Source organism: Equus przewalskii, unplaced genomic scaffold (assembly GCF_037783145.1).
Source record: "Equus przewalskii isolate Varuska unplaced genomic scaffold, EquPr2 ChrUn-6, whole genome shotgun sequence".
NCBI lineage: Eukaryota > Metazoa > Chordata > Mammalia > Perissodactyla > Equidae > Equus > Equus przewalskii.
In genome coordinates this window covers 574425-594052 of record NW_027228754.1, presented here as the reverse complement: position 1 = coordinate 594052, position 19628 = coordinate 574425, and the positions used below count along the sequence as shown (strand labels likewise).

At 47.5% G+C, this 19628-nt stretch overlaps 1 protein-coding gene and 1 pseudogene across 4 annotated transcripts; both read right to left on the bottom strand.

Moving 5' to 3' along the window:
* Positions 1-2355: 2355 nt before the first annotated feature.
* LOC103555970 (low affinity immunoglobulin gamma Fc region receptor II-b) lies at positions 2356-18759 on the bottom strand. Of its 4 annotated transcripts, none has more exons than XM_008527800.2 (8): positions 18407-18621; positions 14343-14363; positions 12840-13097; positions 7591-7869; positions 6750-6866; positions 5043-5099; positions 3067-3104; positions 2356-2953 (listed from the first exon to the last, which is right to left on the bottom strand). In XM_008527800.2, exons 1-8 carry the CDS (start codon positions 18516-18518, stop codon positions 2867-2869), a joined length of 969 nt encoding a protein of 322 aa, XP_008526022.1. In that variant the 5' UTR covers positions 18519-18621; the 3' UTR covers positions 2356-2866. The 4 variants fall into 4 exon arrangements, with proteins under 4 accessions (XP_008526022.1, XP_008526023.1, XP_008526025.1 ...); XM_008527801.2 differs by having other exon boundaries at positions 2448-2953; positions 7615-7869; positions 18407-18620; XM_008527803.2 differs by lacking the exon at positions 5043-5099 and having other exon boundaries at positions 2448-2953; positions 7615-7869; positions 18407-18759.
* LOC103555968 (polyhomeotic-like protein 1 pseudogene) lies at positions 9188-11910 on the bottom strand (annotated as a pseudogene).
* Positions 18760-19628: the final 869 nt, after the last annotated feature.

The following is a 19628-nucleotide window of genomic DNA, read 5'->3' as shown; positions in this document are numbered from 1 at the left end:
GACACCATGTCTCTGGGCTTTTTGTTATGTGAGATAATACATTTCCTTATTGTTTAAGCCAATTTGAATCATGACTTCCTGTTATTTCCAGCTGACATCACCTAACTGATAAAAGAAAGAATGCCCAAAAGCTAGATATGTGGGGGGAGATGTAAGTACAGACACAAATTATTACAAAAATTAGAAGAAAATACAGGGTACAGCTGCATACCGATAAAAGAGATGATTTCCTAGGAAGTAAAATTTTTCAAAATTGACTCCAAAAGAGATAGAAAAGCCTGATCAGACCAATAATGCAGGAAAAAAAAATTGTCAAAGATCTATCCTAAAAGTGTATCAAGTCCATGTAATATTGTAGGAGAATTCTGTCAAATATAAATTAACTAATATAAGGAGAAGTTGAAGGACCTTCGAAACTACAAGAAACAGGGCAGATTCAGGGATGTAGAAGTTGATCTCACCCGGGCAGTGCCACTGGGACGAATGAACTTCACCTGCTTTCAGTCCTAGTGTCACTCTGCTCAGGATTTAAATTCCAGGGAAACAGCACCTGTTGGCCAGCTCGGAGTGCACGCCCTCCTCTGGAATCAGGGATGAAGTCAGCCCACCTACCCACATGGACTGAGAGGGAGGGTAGAACCATTTTGCCAAAATTAAATTGGGCTCTGTTACTGGAACCAGGGGAAATTCACGCTGGGTAAGGAATAGCAACATAGTCGATCATAATCAGATTGGCAAAAATCAAAAATTAAAAACGTCCAACATTAAGTGTGTTGGGAAATGGGCTCCCTAATATACTGTGGGAGGACATGTAAACTGCTTTGTCAAAGACAATATGAGAGTATCCTCTGAGCCAATGATTTGCCTTCTAGGAATTTATGCTGCAGAAATACACACACAGCCAAAAATATCATCCCAAAATGTTGATCATTGCAGTATTGTGTATAACAATGGAAAATCGGTAACATTTAGAATGTTGGTTAAATAAAATGCAGTATTGTATTTGTACTATGGAATGCTATATAATCATTAAAAAGAAAATACTTCCACAAATATCTCTATAGTACACTGTTAATCAAAATAAAACAACTGCAGAAACATATGTAAAGTATGATTCCATTTATGGACTTTAAAAAACCATACATATGTGTTATATGTATATGAAAAAATCCTGAAATACACATCCAATGTTCAACAGTGGCTACCCATAGAAAGGGAAAGAGGATTCCGGGGGGTGGAGGGGGTGGTGGTGCAGACAAAAAGGAACTTTCATTTTACTCTATATATTTCTGTATTATTTGAGGTTACACGCTTACAATGAACATGAATATTTCCTGATGTATATTTATGAACATGTAAAAATACAATGTGATCCAATTTTTAAAATACATACACCTATTGCTACAGACAGGAATGTGAATTGACATCCTTTAAAAGTTAGTATTGATTATTTCTAGCTTGCGGGTTTATCTTTTTTTCTTATCTGTATTTTAATTTTATAAAGAGAACATTAGTGTTGTAAAATAATTTACATATAAATAAAAGGAAATTAGTTGCTACTATGTAACTTATAAATCAAGGAAAATACAGTGTTACTCTAAACATGGGCAAAAGTATGTGAACAGGAAAATCACAAAGAAGAAATAAGAATGGCTAATACTCTTCAACTCTCTAATTCTAAAGCACATAGTTTTGCATAAAGTAAGCCCTTAATGACCCAGTAATTGCGATTACTATTCCCTGTTATTATAACAATATCTGAGTGTGGGATCTGATTGTGGGGTTATAAAACGTAAGTATCATAGAAAGCTATGGAAACTACCCAACAAAGAAGTCTACTAAATCCTGAATACAAGAATGTCGCACAACGAAGCTGTGTTAAGAGTTCCAGGAAAACAAGGCTTCTCCAAGGGCATCCACCAAACCCCTAAGGAAGCTGTCAGTCATGCTTCTAACCTGCTGGGATGGCTTCTCTGAGAAGGCCACATCCTTCTAGTAACTATGATAGGAGAACAGCAGGGCAAGAAGAGTGAGCCATCTCCACTAAGGACTCATTGGAAGCTCAGCTTCCTGAGAAGCGGTCTTGCAAAACAAAATGATTGTCTCATTGCCGTGGGAGGAAGAGGAAGAAGACATGACAACAAGAATACAAACTCATTGGAAGAAGAGTATTCAGTTTTAAGAAGAAAGACATTCACTCTACACTCCCCATCTTCCCTCTCTCCCACCTCCTACCCATTTCTACCCTCCCAGGGTTTTTACTATTGAGAAAATATAACAAAAATATTGTTGAAAAACAGACCCCAGATCAGTCCACCCTCCAACCAACACAGCCTTCAAAAGGTAAAAGAAATGTTGTTTTTACAGTGTTTTATTATAAAAGTAATACTTGATCTGTAGAGAAAAAGAGAGAAAGAAAAGGAAAAGTACCAATAATTCCATCACCATCACCTTGAAACAATCACTTTTAATATGTTGGCATATGTTAGTCTGTTCCAACATTTCTGAAATCATATATACTTATATAATTTTTCTCATGTAACATGTAACATAAGCATTTCTCAGGTTGCTACAATCTCGTAATAAAAGTAATTTTTATTGGCTGCGTGGATGTGTAACAGAAGAGTCTTCATGGTGAGAAGTGCTAAGGCACGGAGGAATTCAGCACAGTCAGTCATCTGGGATCATACTGTCTACGGCTTTCAGGACAAGGAGCTTCAGGATTCTCGTCGATAACTCTGGAAGAGTCCCGTTCCTTTGGAACTGCAGCGTCCTCTCGTCCTCCCTCAAGGGAATTCAGGCCACAAGACACCAGATCCTGGCCTCTCCGGTTCTCTTCCCCAAATCTCAGGCAAGACAACAGAGACTAAATGTTCTGGTAATCCGGGGGCTCTGTTTCATCCTCTGGAGCTTCCGGGTGCATAAGAAGTGAATAGGTGATTGTATGCTCAGCCTAGAGAAAGCAGAAAAGAGCAATGCGGATCCACAGAGAAGTCTCTGGAACGGAGACAACAGAAGAGGCAGCAGGAGAAAAGGGGCGAAAGGGAGATGGCTGGGATGGCTCACCTCAATTTTGTCGGCCTCTTCAGCACCAGTGACGTTGGCTGTGGACAAAAAGAACAGATGAGCCAGGGCACTGCTGTGGAAGAGGGCCTGCGCACGCTGCTGCTGAGGCTGCACAGCCAAGCCCCAAACCAGACCTGAGGCAAGGACCACCAACCCCAACTCAGACCTGCAGGCCGAGAGCTTTGTTCCCCACCCACCCTCGGCATCCCAGGCACGGCCTCCTCCACTGACCATACTGGCAAAGGGAGGCAGGTATTTGTGCCGCATTCTTTTCAGAGAATTGCTGAGCTTTCCTAGAAGCAAACAAGGCAGCTTCGGGGATCTGAGATAATGGGGAAGAGGCGAGGGGTATTCAGTATCAGAGTAAAGTCAAGTCCAGATTTTTGCCAGCCACAGACTTCGAGGAGAGAAGACTGAGGGCCATTTCCACTTTGGCCGGCTGTGGCACGTCTTTGTTAGAACTTTGAAGAATCTGATACTCCATGACATTAAAAGAAAGAAAGCATGAGAATGAGGGAGGGAGGGCCAGGGAGGGCAAGAAGGAAGCAAGCCAGCAAGCCAGTACTTTCCCTGGTAAATATCTAAAACACACCGAATTCCCTTATGTTTTTGCCAGTAAATTGACTTTGCCAATGTGAAAAGCAGCCTCAGGATCTGCAAAGCGGCATTCCTCGGGAGGTGGGGGAGGGGTCTGAGACAAAGCATCTAGTCTCTTAACTCATCCCCTGGACACAAAGAGTCTCTGTTTGCCATGCTCCAAATTCTGGAACAAATCAGGTTCTGAATTCTCTTTTTCACACTTCAACAATCCCAGCAACCTTGCTCTGCCTTTTGGGGCTGGCTGCATAAGTGACTTGTGAAATATATTTGTGCCAGTATAGACAAACCAAACATCAAAGCAGCTAATCCAATTATGTTTATTAGGCTTTGTTTTCTAGATCTGGTTTGGCCCTGGCGCGAACTCAGGCCCGTATGCCCACTTGGCCCGGCCAAGGGACACAGGGGCCTTGCTCAAAGCGCAGCTGGACGAGTGCCATTTTGCTCATGCTCTCAAATCTGTTGGCTCTGCTCTGAGTCATACTCCAGCCATAGTCCTCGAGGCCTCTTTTTCCTGGCCGTTGCTGCCGTCCGGGAGCCCCGAGAGAAAGCTCCAGGTTCCTTGGTGCTCTGGATTTCACTACAGTCGAGAAGTCTCCTGGGACACTCCTGTTCCTTTTACACACTCCCACCTGGCCCAGGGGTTGGATGGTAACTGTCTATCAGACTATCAGACCTGGAAGGGCTTAGAGGGTATCCAGGCCAACCCACTCAATTCCTCAGTGAAGTGACTGAACCCCGTGAGGCGGGAATGACTTGTTAAAGATTCCATTGTACAATGGTGGCAAAGCTAGGATCAGGCCCATAGTCAATAAACCTAGAACCAAGCTTTGCCCACAAAACCCACTAATACCTCTGGTCCCCCAGAACTTTCTCAAGCCAAAATCTCCTCTTAATGTTCTCTGAAAAGCTGAGCCCTATTACCCTTACCTATATCACTCCACAGAGACAGCCTCGCCAACAAATCCAGGGTTTTTCCCTAGGCCTCCTCCCTTCCTCTTAGAATACTACCCCTTTAATCTTATTTGCCTCAGTCACAATTTCTAACCCCTGCCCTGGGCCAGCTCTGCGAAAGCTCCACAGAAAGACCCAAATATCTCTGATTTCCTGTTCTGGAAATATCCCCAGCATCAGACACAGCCCTCCCCTCTCTATCTGGGTCAGGTGTTCCTCTTCTCATCTCTGGTGAGGTCCTCTTTAGGCCCAGGAGTTAGTCTCAGCACTGACCAAGCGATTTGAGCCCCTGCCCTCCTCCCACTGCCCCCTCCCTCTCCTGTGCCCCCAGCTGAACTCACACAAGCCACTTCTTGCTGGCTCTAATCCATCTGACAGCCCCAGGTGGGGTGTCACAGAGCCCCCAGAAGGGGAGCTGCACTCACCTGGTTCCTCAGGGAGAGTCTCTCCCATTTCCCTGTGCTCAGGGGCTCCTGAGTGAGCTAGGAGGGGCACATAGGAGGTTAGTAGGATTATGGGGTGAGGCCTCAGTCCTCAGAACCAAGGACCAGGGGCAGGATTGGATTAGAACCAATACAAACCCTTTCCCCACACAGACGTGTCTTCTCCTCCCCCCTCCCCAGCTCTGCTGCCCAGGGACTGACCTCGCCTGTAAGGGGGCTGGTCTAGAGAGATATAAGTCAAGTAGGCTAACCGTGAGGGCTCCTTGGGCTGTCAGAAAGGCCATTTTATTGCATCTTTCTTAGGCTTGCTCTCTTTTAAAAAGCACCTCTTTCTCCCTTGTGGTATCTCTCTCCATATCTCTACATTTTCTTATCATCAGTATCTGCGGTCCTGGCTGTGAACCAATTGCAAAGTGCTTTGTCAGGTATTAGTAGTACTATTTTCTCTTTCTCAATGGCTCCGAGTCTCTTTTTCCCTTTACTTTCTCTGTGTCTGGGTGTCTTTAGTGCTCTCTCTCTCTACCAGGCTAGCTTTTCAGTGTGATGAATTATGACAATTTGCTTATTGGATTTCTATGGCATCCTCCCTTCTCTCTCAGCTCTTTCACATTAGTACTAAAGGGGAGAGAAGCTGCTTTCCAAGAGTTGAAGTTCTTCAGCTGATCAGTCAGTGAACAAATGTTTATTGAGCATCTTGCTGCAGGGCAAGCACTGTGTTCCCTGCTGGGGGGAAACATGAAGAATGAGGAAACGTGGTTACTGCCCTCCTGTGGTCTTGCCAACCCCGCTGGAATACAGCTGAGTTCTTTAATGTGACCTACATGGTCTGCGTAACCGGGTCCCTGCCCATATTTCTGCCCTGCTTCCTCTCTCCTCTTTTTCTGCCTTGCAATTTATGGTTTCAGTCTCATCAGACTGCTTATAGCATCCTCCTTATGCCTCCCTCGACCCCCATCCTAGCCACAACACTGCTCATTTCCATGCCGTGGCCCCCATGCTTGGAACGCTCTTCCAGCCCTCTTTGTCTGGCTAACCGCTACCCTCGAACATCACCTCTTCCGTAATGATAACAGCTAGTACTTATGTGCTGTTTGCCACATCCTAGGCACTGTTTTAAGAACTTCAGCCTCATTCATCCTCATAATGACTCTACGAGGTAGGTTTTATTAGTGTTCTCATTTTCCAGATGAAGAAACTGAGGCACAGAGAAGTTGAGTAACTCACCCAAGATCATATAGCTGGTGAGCTGTGGAGCTGAGATTTGGACTCAGGCCCCACGACATGTGCAACACAACACTGCTTCCCACTGAAAGCTTCTCTAGCTGCCCCAGCCCATGCTGGGTTATGTGGGCTCTTCTTCCCCTCATCAGAGCCTTTGCATTTCTCTCTCATTGCTCTCATCTCCTCTGACTATTGTACCTCCCCACAATACTGTGAACTCCTTGAGGACAGAGGCTGGGCTTTATCTCATTGTCATCCACAGTTTCTAGCACAGTCCTTGGCACATAAGCAAGTTTGTTCAAGCCTGGTTGAATGGATGAATGAATAAATGAATGAATAAAATACAGGGCTCTACCTGAAAGCTAAGGATTTCTCTAGCCCAAAGATGAGGGTTCTGGCAATGTTTAGGGTTAGGACCTTGGCCAAAAAAGGAACTAATAAAAAGAAGGACCAAGAAAAGCCACAAACCTGAAATCTTTTTTTTCCTGAGGCGGAACCAGCCTACTGCGGCACCACCAACGGCCACTGCAACCATCACAGCAACCACAGCCATGACTATCACCGCCAGTGAGGACTCCCTGGACCCTGGGGAAGACAGATCTCAGGAGAGGCAGTACTCTCCCAGTCCCGCCTCCACCCTCCCCGCCCTCCTCCAATGCTGTACCCCAGTGCTTCTCCCCTGGAGTTCTTTTGTGTCTGGGTCACTCACAGGGGCAACACTTACTTCCTTCCCCAACCTTACCTGCACAGGGTTTCTGTGCCTGGACTTGTGCCTCCCCCATACCCAGCTTTCTCCACTACTCTAACAAAGACACACTGTTGAGCGTGTAGGCACAGAGGGCAGGGTTCCTCTTAGCCCTCAGGTAGAGCAGGGAGGGGGACCTGAAGCCTCCCATAGTTGGAGGCAAGACCCCTGGATCCAGCACAGCCTTGAACTGTGCGGGACATACTATGCCTTTGAGAGTGAATGGGTGCAACACGAGAACTGAGAAGAAATGAGGAAAACCTCAGTTCTCAGGAATGTCCAGGAGCTTAGGGAACCCCTGAGCCATTGAGGAAGCTCTGCTCCGCTGCTATCCTTAGTATGGGCCTGCATTTCAAAGTAGCACAACAGCCTTGTCACCTGTCACTTATTACCGGAAGCTGGGGGCTTCAAGCTCTGGCCCCTACTCTTGCCCACTGGCCAATGCTTAGCAAGGCCCTCAAACCTCTCTTCTTTGCTCCAATGCCCCAGTGCTGTGACATTTCTTAGATCTCCATGTAGGCCTACATGACCTTAGCCCTAATTGTCCATCCCCTTTCTCCCCACCTTCCATCTTGACAGAGGTGTCACCTTGGACAGTGATGTTCACAGGCTGTGACGAGTGCAGCATCTGCCCTATAACTCCTGTGCAGTGGTACGCGCCACTGTGGCTGAGATTTGCCTGTGGAATGGAGTAGCTGAGATTCACATGGGAAAACGTCTTGGATTTTCCATTCTGGAAGAATGTGACCTTGTACAGAGGCTTGCTTCTCCAGCTGTGGCACCTCAGGTGGATGGGCTCCCCCTCTTGGAACACCAGGCGAGGGGTCTGGAGCAGCATCCAGTCTGAAAGACACAAAGGAACCACAGGACCCAGGTGGTCTTGACTGAACTCTGAACCCACACCATCCTTACTGATAGGACATGACATGTCGGGGAAAGAGCTTAAGTTTGGAATCAGACAATCCTGGTCTCTAATTCTGGCTCCATCATTTATGAACTCTCTAATCTTGGGCAAGTAACGTAACTCTTCTGTGCCTCAGTTTCCTCATCTGTGAAAATGGATATAATAATACCATGCATCTACAATAGTTCCTGGCACATAGTAGGTGTACAGGATATGCTTGTCTTCTCTTTCCTCTTCTGGGAGAAGACAGCTGCCATGCTGTCCTGCCCAACAGGCCTCCACAGGAAGGCTAACAAGAGACCCTTGGGTGCAGTCCCTTCCCTGGGGGAGGGAGGGAGGGATCCATTCTGACATGGGAGATGACATGTGAGGGAGACACAGCAGAGACATATGTCTTTGGGGATGGGAGGAAGTCATGGACATTCAACAAATATTTAGCTTATTTGATGAATGTTAGTAAATGTGGAGCTTTGCTTCAGTGGGGTCTTCATCTGAAGGCAGCAGTGTCATGGGTGGATCATTAGCCTGCTGTGTACATTTTTTTCCCCCAATTTTCATCCTTTCACTGAGGCATTAAAAAAAATATTTAGTATTTTTGTTGTAAGGGCATAGAGCCTAAGGCAAGTACTTATACTCCTGACCTCAGCCCCACACACTCCATTTTTCTAAACCTATAGGACAGAGAAGAGTTGGATTTGGAAGGCAAGGTAGAGTAGAAGACAACAGAGAAATCGGAAGGGAGCAGGGGATGCAGACAGAATGACAACAGCCACATACATGCCAGTTGAACACTCTCAGTCCCTGCAGTGAATCAGAATGAGTCCAACCAAGTCTCTACACTGGCTGGTGACCCTGCCACGGAGGCAGGAGAAAATGTTCCATACCAAGGGAGGGAGTGACAACAAGGAGAAAACTCTGAGCCACAGCTACAGTAGGAAAATCTAGAGGGAAGAAGGAGGAGCACCAGATCTTGCCACTTGTGTCACTACCTCTCCCATTGAGGAGGCACTCCTACCTTCCACCCATTTTCTTGCCTACCATACTGCATATTCCTCCTCTTGGAGAACTGAGACCCTGGCTAGACACTCCACTCGAGAACAAGGCTGAGCAATCCTGGTTCTCTAGACTGCCTCTTTTATAAAGATTGGGTTAGGGTAGGTGGGAATGCTGAGAATTGTAAAAATTTTTTAAAATAAAGTAGAACCCAGAGAAAATGTCAAAGATGCTGCCATGTAGCACCAGCAGCCAATTCTTGCACTTCTCTTCCCTGTCTGGATAGTCCCCTTTGCAGAAGATTTACATCATTGGAACAGTTCTTTCTTCCCTGCAAAGTCTCTGCTGGCGCCAGGTTATAACCTGGATAGGGAGGAATGTCTGCCTTAGGCTGGTTTGTGCAAGAGGGCCACCCTAGGTTTCCTTGAGGACATTTATCTTGGTGCAGATCTTGAGGGCAGGGCCCAGCTTCATGTTCACGGCACTTATGAGATGTTTTTCTTTAAGTAATAAAAGGGCCTTTCCATCAATCTCATGGGAACAGAACTCCTCTGCAATCTCCTGGAAGCCTTGTAGAGAAGCAAAAACTCATATACCTGCTCTACACTCCAATAGCTAGGATTACTGGACAGGAACACAGGGTTGATGTCATGTAATTTTGGTGTAGGCAGAGATGTATGGAGGTTCCCCAGGTCACAGTCTCCATGACCAGCTCTCACCGATAAAGGCCCAGGAGACATTTGAGAGAGTGCTTCATCATAACTGGAATTCTCTGAACCTCGGCTAGAACCCTCTTGACCCCAATGGTGTTTGCCCTAGGTCTTGGCACGGGCAATGTCAGAGGAACTGCAGTGGGGTCCATGCTGTGAACACGAGCATAGTTGGCTTCTAAAACTCTCATTGTTTTCCCTTTCAGCCAGAAGTGGCTGAAAACTAGTTATACCTCTTAGAGGTACAGCTCACATTATACCTCTTGGAGCAACTCATGGAGCAGAAGCTGTTGGAGCCACGGAACTGCTCTGCAGGGGCATACTTCCCACAGTGCTTGCAATTCAGGAGATTCGTCTTCTTGTCTACTTGGCAGATGGGCTGTCCCCTCCCAAAGGGCCACCTGGCTGACTCTCGTTCAGCCCTATCAAAAGGCCAGTCTATAGTGACTTCTCAGACTCTTCCAGCAATGAAGAACAACCCACCAGGAAAGGTTCTGCTCCTTCCTAGACATCAAAGCCTTCAAAGATATGGGTGAAAATCTGAGGCTTCACAATGGCCTGTGGGGGTTTTGAGTCACTCATTTGTCTGGACACCAAGGTTAGTGTAGGAGGTGATGCTGGTGGGCAGGGGCCACCGCTGCCAGTTCACTGCTTGGGGTATTAGCATTCCCACTGGTTACCGGTTCAGATTTCTTTCCAAAACTGCTCTTCTCCATGGCCTTGGGGCTTTCTGCTACTGGAGATGCCTTGGCAGGAAGCATTGAATCGTCTCCCTTCTCCTCAGACTCAGCCTTATATTTAACAGCCAATGTCTGGATTTGCCTGCATGTGCACAAACTGCATGTAGAAGGACCTGGGCTCCGGTGGCTGAGAGACAGTGAGAGTTGTGGCTGCAGCAGCTGCTGCTGCACCAATTGGAGGTGCATAGCTGTGTGGAGCACTGGGATTGACAGTGCTAGAGCTGTTTCCAGTGGTGGATGGCAATCTGCTGCTGGATCACCACCTGTTTCTCCTGGGGCTGGATCTGCTGCTGTTGATAAACCAATGAATGGGGCTGGATCTGTGTGTGGGTGGCTGAGCCAATAAGAGACTGGCTGGGAGCAGCTGTAGCTGTCCCTGTCAGGTTCATAACCGTGTCCTGCTGTCCATACCCAACTGCTTCTACCTTCTTGGCTGCTGCACTTTCATCCTCTGTCTAGCTGCCCTGGCTCACAGTCACTATTTGAGGGGCAGCCCAGGGCTCCACAACTCCTATGCCTTTCCTGGGACAGCTCCCACCACCATCCATTCCTGAGTAAGGCAACTGATCCAAACGCCCACATGCCTGGCCACCGCCACCTGGACTCGTGAACCCTGGGATGCTATTCTCACTGCCTCCCTCAGCTTCACTAAGGTTGAGGACTAGCCTAAAGTGCCAGTGGAAGCCTGAGTCACAGCTAGGGCCTGGCTAGAGATGGAGGAGGCTAAAGACAGGAGAATGGCCTTCTGAGTAGATCCTTGGGCTGAGGCCTGTTGGTTCCTCACTGCCAAGTTCTGCACCTGATCTGCATCTGCATAGACTTCAGGAGACTGAGCAGATGGCACCTCCTGCCGGCCTGCAGCTACTGCGCTAATAGGCGTCAGGGTGAGTTGGGAGGCTAGAGGCACATTCTGGCTCAGGGTCCAGTTTACCTGCAGTAGGTTTCCCAGCCATGGCCTTAGATACCTCTGGGCTTGCGACTGGTCGAGAGGGCAAGGAGAAGTTGGTCCCCAGTAGCACAGATTGGGTTAAAGCAGTAATGCTGGGAAAGCTCACACTCTGGGATCAGCTGATGAGCTGAGTGGCTGATGTGGTGGCCAGATGGACTGAGGCATGGGTGGTAGTAGTCTGCTACTGAGTAGTGCTGGTGTCTGGGGAGCTGGGCTGCTGACTGGCAGCAATTGTGGCCTGCTGGACAGCAGCCAGCTATGCAACTGGGCATTGCAGAGCTGCTGCTGGAGCGTGACCTCATAGAGAGCCTACTGGGCTCCCGCAGCAATGCCTGCAGAGCCTTCTCTGCTTGCTGTTCATAGAGTGACGTTTGCGCTATCTGGGGCTGAGAGCTGCCTCCTGAGCTGGAACTCCCATTGGTGGAGTTGGAGGTCTGTTGGCTCTCAGTCTCCATAGTAGTAGCCCAGGGTCTGCAAGACTGGTGCTCTGGCTCAAGACCCTGCACCCAAGTTCAGGGTCTGACTGCACCCAAGTCCTCCAGGGGAGCATCTGCCTCATAAGCTGGGTCCCCAGTTGCCAGGCTTGGCAGCTGAGTGGGGTCTCATTCCATCTCAATGGCAGCATTCCCTGACCTTCTCCCCTTCCTGGAGGGGCAGGGTCACTGAGGTCAAGGCTCTACCAGGCCTCCAGGGCTTCCGTCTGGGTCTGTCACTTCCTGCTGGGCTGAGGGAGCAAAGGCGGCAAGCCCAGGGCTGTGGGCCCCCCTGGCCTGCTATGTACTTTTGAGGAAAATTTGGAAATCAGGTGAGAGAAGGGGACTAAGTGAAGAGTAACAATGACAATATTCATCATAAATCACATTGTAGCTTTTCTTTATGGAGAACCTACTTTTTGCCAGGGGCTCTGTAAAATCATTGATCTGTTTAGCAAACATTTATTAAGCCCTGCCCCGTGTCAGGGGCTGGAAATGCAAAGACAGTCAAAACATAACTTTCACCTCAAGTTGCATAGAGGGTAGGAGGGCAGGGAAACGCTGATTTTCACCAGAATCTGATGAGGGAGGCATTAGTATACCCATTGATCAGATGAGGAAACTGAGACTCAGGGTAAATGAATTCATCATGTTTATATGGCTCATAATTTCCAGGGCTAGGATTCAGGTGTGGGTCTCCCTGTGCTTTTTGACTGCCATAAAAATGGAAGGATTTTTATGAAGTTGGGATTTCCTTCTGCTTCTCTCAACCCCGGCTGCTTGTCTTTGGCCTTTTAACCTTCTTGCTCAATCAGGACTGAGGCCAAACAGCCTAACATGATCTGAGGAATCTCTTAGGAACTTCCACCCCGACCACACACACCAAGCAAAGGGGGTTGGTGAAAAGGGAAATGAGTGAGGAAAAACTACTTCAAACAACTCACAGCGATGCTGCTCAATAAACAGGCCACCCGTTCCCTAAAAACTTCTGCCATGTCAGCAGATTTCATCTCTCCTTGTCCTCCCAGACCCTCCTCCACTGACCGGAAATCACATCCAGATGCACAGGGTCACTGAGGCTCGTCTGGCCCGTCTGGCACCTGTAGTCTCCACTGTCATTGTGTTTGGCCTTAAAGCTGTAGCTGGTCTGGACCTGGGTCGGGATGGGGCTCCCATTATGGAACCACTGAGTGGGGTTGTCCTCAGGGGTATGGGCCCCCTGGCACTTCAGAGTCACAGAATCCTCCCGGAGCACGTTGATCCATGGGGGCTCAAGGCTCACCACAGCCTTCGGGAGAGTTTCTGAGGGGCAGAGAGAGGAGGCAGCATAAGGAAAGGGGACACCAAGAGTCTAAGCAGGCCCCAAATCTCAGACAGTGAAAAACTGTGGTCCTGCTGGGGACGTCAAGAGTGGAACCCGGCCCCAAACTGTTCTGCAACTGGAGGCAATTCCTCTTACTCATACATCCCACCACAGGGGTCTAACAGATCCCAGATCCTCTCAGAGAACTTGACTGCTCCTCAGAAGGAGAGGGCAAAAGGTAAAAGACAGGGAGAGGGGCCAAGGTAAACACTCTAGAAATATATGTATACCTCACCGAAGGATATCTAACCAGTTTCTTCTCTCTCTCTATTTATCTCTCTCTGTCTCTCACACACACATGCGTGCACACACACACACACACACACATCCTCTTGGGACTCACTTTCCTCCCCTCCAAACTGAGGCATCTGGACACTAGAGGATAAATTCTTTCCAGAGCTGGATGAAGACAAGTGGGGGCATCTGGTGGAGGTACCAGGCATAAGAGTCAGACATCAAGTTTCAGATCTGACCTGATGTCATTCTTTATCCCTTAGAAAGGAGGCCAGGATGGATTATCCTCACACCCCCCACAGAGGAGTCCCTGTGGCTTCAGAAGGATAAAGAAAGTGGGAGAAAGGCTGGAGGGCCAGTCTAGGGAGCCCTGGGTTCAGTGCCCCAGGGAGAGCCCTGGCCCCGACCAGTCCTGGGAGGTAGGGAGCTTAGTGGTATAGAGAAGGAAGTGCCCAGCAGAGCTCACACCACCAAGCTGCAACCGGGGCTATCTTCTCCTATTTCTGTTCAGGGGAACAGGCCCTGAAGCCCTCAGATACCGGCAAAGTAGAGGATTGATCAACACATGGGGACAACCTAAGCAGCGTATGTGATTTCGCGTGCAGCTGGCTTAAAATTGCCTGGGCTCTTGATTTTATTTGGAGAGGAAGGCAATTGAGAGACAGCACAGAGCGACATTCTGTGACAATGTCTGTGACATTTCACTATAACAGAACCAGAAGAGGTGAAGCACCTCTGCATCATGGCTGCCCCTCCCCTGACTCCCTGGGAGGAGGAGAAGGAGGAAGGAGAGAGGGAGAGGGGACAGGGCATCTTCTGGGAGCAATTATTCTTTCCTGGCTCTACCTCAGCATTGGGTTACTTGTGCATTCAGAGCAGTCCAGATAGGGTACTGGGAGTAAAAGAAGATGGTAGCTGGGGGAGGGAGAAGATGTGGGTAGAGCGCTTACCAGTTGTTCCAGCAACCGGAGCTGTAAGAGAGAAAGCAAAGATCAGCCAGGAAAGATTCGATGATTCATCGTTATAAATAATCACCTCCCTGCAAAGCTCTTTAACTCCCTTGCCCTTATCTGCATCAAATTCACCTGTATTGTCCATATCTTTACTTGTTTAGCTGTGTGTTCCTGAAATTACCACAAAGGCAGAAAGAAAGGTGTCGGTAAATTTAAGGTCACCATATTCAAAAGGAACACTGCCCCGCTACTAGTCCTGAGAGGTAGGGAGGTTACTCAGCTGCCATTCTGCCCCTTTTCTCTAGTAAATTTGCTCTGCTACTGTTGGTGGTGAAACTCATCCTTTCCTCACTCCCCAAACTTTCCCATCCTTTGCCTCCAGTCCCCTCTCACTTAAAGCTGATGCCTTCCTTCACACTTCACAGAGAAAACAAAAGCTGTTAGACGGGAGATCTCACATCTTCTCCAACTGAATCTTCTACCTCTCCGCATCTCCACCCATCTTCCTTTCTTGTTTTTCCCTGGGGAAAGTCTCTCTCCTCCCATCCATCGTCAGTCTCTGTCCTGGTAGCCCCCAGGTTGTGATAGGGAATTCAGAACACATTCCTTATCATCCTTCTGAGGACTTCCCTCTCTCTGTAATTCCCTTTCTCTTCTGCATCACCAACTTCTCCTTTTCAACTGGATCTTTTCCACTAACATAAATATATTTCAGGAGCTTTAATTAAAAAAACAAACAAACAAGAAAAACTTTCCCTTAACGCCACCTATAATTCCAGAATTATTTCTCTGCTCCCTTTCGCAGCCTGATTCGTCGAACACTTTTCCTACATACGCTGTCCTCATTTCTTCTCCTCCCATTCACTATTTAATTCTCTGCAATTTGGACTCTGCCCTCACCAGTCCGCTAAAGCTTTTCGTGTCATAATCACCAATGAACCCCGTGTTGTCCAATCAAGTAGACACATTCTATTTCTCTCCCAGTCTTCCCCAAATAAGTATCTATCTTCACTATCTACCCACTTACGCCTGAAACCTGCAAGTCACCTTTTACCCTCCCTGTCTCCCAAGCCTCATCCCTCGGTAGATCTTGTTATTCTGTTTCCAACTCAGGTCTTGAATCCATCAACTTCTCTCCACCTCCATGGCGCCCACTTTAGTTTAGGTCACCCACCACATGCTTTCTCCAATCTCCTTACTTGTCTCCTCACTTCTTTTGTCTTCCCTACAATCCATTTTCCGCAGAGAAGCTAGAGTTCTTTTTAAAAAATCAAATCAGATAATGTCACTCCCCTGCTAACAAGCCTTCAATGGCTTTCCCTTGCTCTTAAAATAAAATGTAAATAGTTTACAAGGCCCCACCTGACATGGCCCCTGCTCACCTCTCCAGCCTCATCTCAAAATCCTCTTCCCCTACTCACTGAGCTCCAGTAACACCAGCCGTCTTTAAATTCTTCAAACTTGGGGCTTTTGGGTACACCGATCCTCTACTCTAAACATGCTTCCTTTGTATTTTCAAATGGCTAAATTCTTACCATGCTTAAACTCTCAGTGTAAATGTCACCTCCTCAGAAGTCTTTCCATATCATCCTGCTTAAGTAGGCTGCTCTCACTTCTCCCCAACAACTATTCTTATCAGAGGATCCTGTTTACATCTTCATAGCGCTTTCCAATTTATATTTATGCCACTTTGTTTGTTTATTTAATGTTATATCCCTCCATAGAATGTAAGCTCAACGAGGGCAGTAGCCAAACTAATTTTACTGCCAATGCTCTGGAAATCATTCATTGAATGCATCTAGGTGGGAGATAAAAGAGCCCAAAATTGTGTTGACAACAGGAAGTGAAGAAGAGGACAATAGACATGAGCGAAACTTAAGAGGCAGAACTTCGAGAACTTGGCATGTGATATGATGTGGGGTGGTAAAAGAGGGTGACTAGGAAAAGGGTTGGCTGTGCTCAGACAAATACAAATGTTAGAAGAAGAAGAACAGTTAAAAGGGGAAGATCATAAGTTGGATTCTGAACATGTTTTTTATTCTGAGCTGGCAAATCAATTTGGAGGTGTCCAACCAGCAGGTGGAAATATGAAATTGTACTTGACACCAGCCAGAGAGATAGATTTGAGAGTTATTGACATAGAAGCGGTAGCTAAAACCCTCAGTGTGCAAGATTGACAAGGGAGACAGTGCAGGAGAAGAGCGGATAAAGAAGTAGTGACTAAAAGGAGGAGAAGGAAAAGAAGAAACAAGGAAGAGATGAGAAAAGGAGAGAAGTCACCAGTTATTTATTCCACATTCAGAAAACAGTAGCAAATACTAAATATGGTCACAACCAATGCAGTCATTTTCAGAGAGAGAAAAACCTTGTGCTTTAAGCCAGGAAGGCTGTCTGTCTTGGTCACTGATAAACCCCCAAGTCCTAGAACTTGTGTCTGCACGTAGCATTCACTTAGTGCTTAAACAAGGCAGTTTGTGGAATCTGTGAAAGCAGAAAGTGCAGTGCACACATCGCCCGGCTGTAGAGGAAGACCCACTTAGGATGCAATGGGGAACATGGTTAGGAGGGTAGAACTGGAGCTTTATTCAGTAGGCATTGGAGCAACACTGAAGGCGTTTATGAAGAGCAATGACTCAGCCACAGCTGTATTGAAGATGTCACTGCCTCAGTGTGCAGCATGAATTCAGGGAAGAGGAGACAGGAGCAGTTAAGACCAGGTCAGAGGGTGCTGTAAAAATGGAGTCTTGGAGTGATGAAGACCTAAATATGGGGGCCCGAATAAGAATGGAAAAGATCGAGTCGATCCTTTGTGACTTAGCAAAAAGATACATGGAAGAAAACACCGAATCTCTCCCAGGAGTCTTGCCCAGGTGACTGGCACATTGGTGGCACTATTAGCAGAGACAGGGAAGCATATCACCTCTCTAGGCCTGAGCTTCCTGACATGAAAAATGAAGTAGTTGAGTGCTCATTTTACATGCTGTTCTGCTTCAATCCATTTCATCCTGCTCATAGGGGAATACTCTCTCTTCCTCACCTCCACCTCCTGTCCCAGTAGCATCCAGCATTGAGGGCCTAGGGCTCCCAGAACCGACCAGATTGTACCACCAGTCATAGCACATAACATGGGAGAGTGGCTACATGCCTTCCTTTGGGGCCATCATTTGTGAATGTGAGGGTGGAAACTCCAGGAACTGAGCTGGAGAACACAGTCCTGGCAGTAGGGCTCCCCTCATCTGCCTCCCCTAGACTCTTCCTCCCACCCAGCACCATCTGTCCCTGGCCCCTGGCCCAGGCTAAGATCATGGTCAGAAAAATAGCCCTCCATCTTGGCTTAAGACCCTGGCTTTCTCCCTGATCAGAGCTACAACTTGTCCCCATGCTTGTGCAGTGCAAGGAGGCATACGTGACTTCTCTGGTCCCACAATTTGTAATTCCAGAATTGCCCAGGTTGTTTATCCTCTGAGCCCCTGTTGCCTAGATAACCCAGACCCGCTTGTGCTTCCCCCCAGGGGAATCTCCTTATACATAAACAGAATAGGCTTCTTCTGCATGAAGTGGTTTCAGTGACACAGAGAATGGCTTCTGCCTCCCCCACAAATGTGTCTTATAGCTTCCTCTCCACTGCTTGTCTAAGACAGCATTAGCCCTCCCAACTAAGATTTGGTCCTTGTGAAACACAAATTTCTAAGGAAGGGAAACATCCTGGCCACTCATCAGTCATTCAAGTCTAGGTCATTAGACTTTCTTCAGAGCAGGTTCTGGTGTAGTGGGTGGCAGAGTATCAAGGACCTGGGTGCCCAGTGAGACTGGGTAAAAGACATTTAAAAAAAAAAACAAAACCAAATGCTGCCAATTTCACAATTTCCCAAGGCCAGCAAAGTTGGCAGAGTTTGCTCTTCATTAGCCTGCCTTCACCCTCCTGACTTTCCTCACACACTTCCTATGCCACCCCTCATCCTCACCCAAGCTCAGCTCCAACCAAGTGGCAGCAGCTGAGTTAGGAAAGCTCACCTGCCTCTGTTCCTGCTCCTCTCTCCCTTCTGGGGACTCTGACTTACCCAGGAATAGCAGAGCAGTCCACAGTAGCATGTGGCCCAAAGGATGGCAGAGTGTGCAGTCGGCCCAGCCACTCTCAGCATCAGGGATGGGCAGGAATGAAGGAATCTCCATCCCCTCCTGGAGTAAGCTGGCTCTGCAGCACCCGCGTGTCAGGCACAGGTTTCTCTGGAGGCTTGACAGATCACCCCAGAGGACAAATTCTGGAGTCCAAAAGAGGAAGTGAAAAGAAGTGTTCTTTTATCACAGGCTCCTCCCCTTCCACCCTCTTTCCTTTCAACTGTTCCCTCCCAGAAGATTCAGGGCTTCCCAGAATGAATCTGGCTCAGCCCAACTCCAAATTCACAGAAATCTTAGAAGCTGGGAGACAACTTCCTCCTCTTCCTCTGGAGTCATGGCGGGGCTGGGCCTCTGGAGAAAGAGGGGAATGGTCTCCCCAACTCAGCTCAGAACCCCCTATCTGTCTCTAACTCTTTAGAGAAGGTGAAGGAGGAGACTGTGCAATAGTCTTCTTATACTTCCATGTACTTCTAGTACTTCTTGTACTTATAGCTCCATTTGGGGGCCTGGACCCTGGAATCTGGATTCTTCTTGAAACTGAGCATGGGAGCTTGAGGCCACCCACCATCGTTTGATTTTCTTTACTATAATCCCTGACTCACTTTTGGATTGTGGAACAAGAGCAAAGAGGTGTGTCAGGGTGGCAAGTGGATGATCACACTCATCCTCATTATTCCCTTCCCTCATTCACTCTTTTACTCATTCAACAAATATCTATTGAGCACCAATTTGTGCCCTGGTTCTTTGTCTTTGCCACCCTCGTTCCCATCACTGTTCTTATCACTACGGCATGGTGAAAGAGCATGGATTTGGAGCTGTGTAAGTCCAGGTTTGAATGCCAGGTAGCTTCTCAGAACTTCAGGCTCCTGATCCATAAAAATGAAGATTATCATGCCTACCATTCCAGCAAGATTTCTCAGCCTCAGCACTTTTGAAGTTTTGGGCCAAATAACTCTTGTTGTGAGGAACTGTCGTGTACATTGTAGGATATTTAGCAGCATCTCTAGCCTCTACCCACTAGATATCAGTGGTACCCCCCAGTTGCAAAAATAAAAATGTCTCTAGATATTGGCAAACATTCCCTTGGGGGTAAAATCGCCCCTGGTTAAGAACCGCTACACTCAAGGTTTTTGGGAAAAAAAGCCAATGTTTATGCTAGCAGAG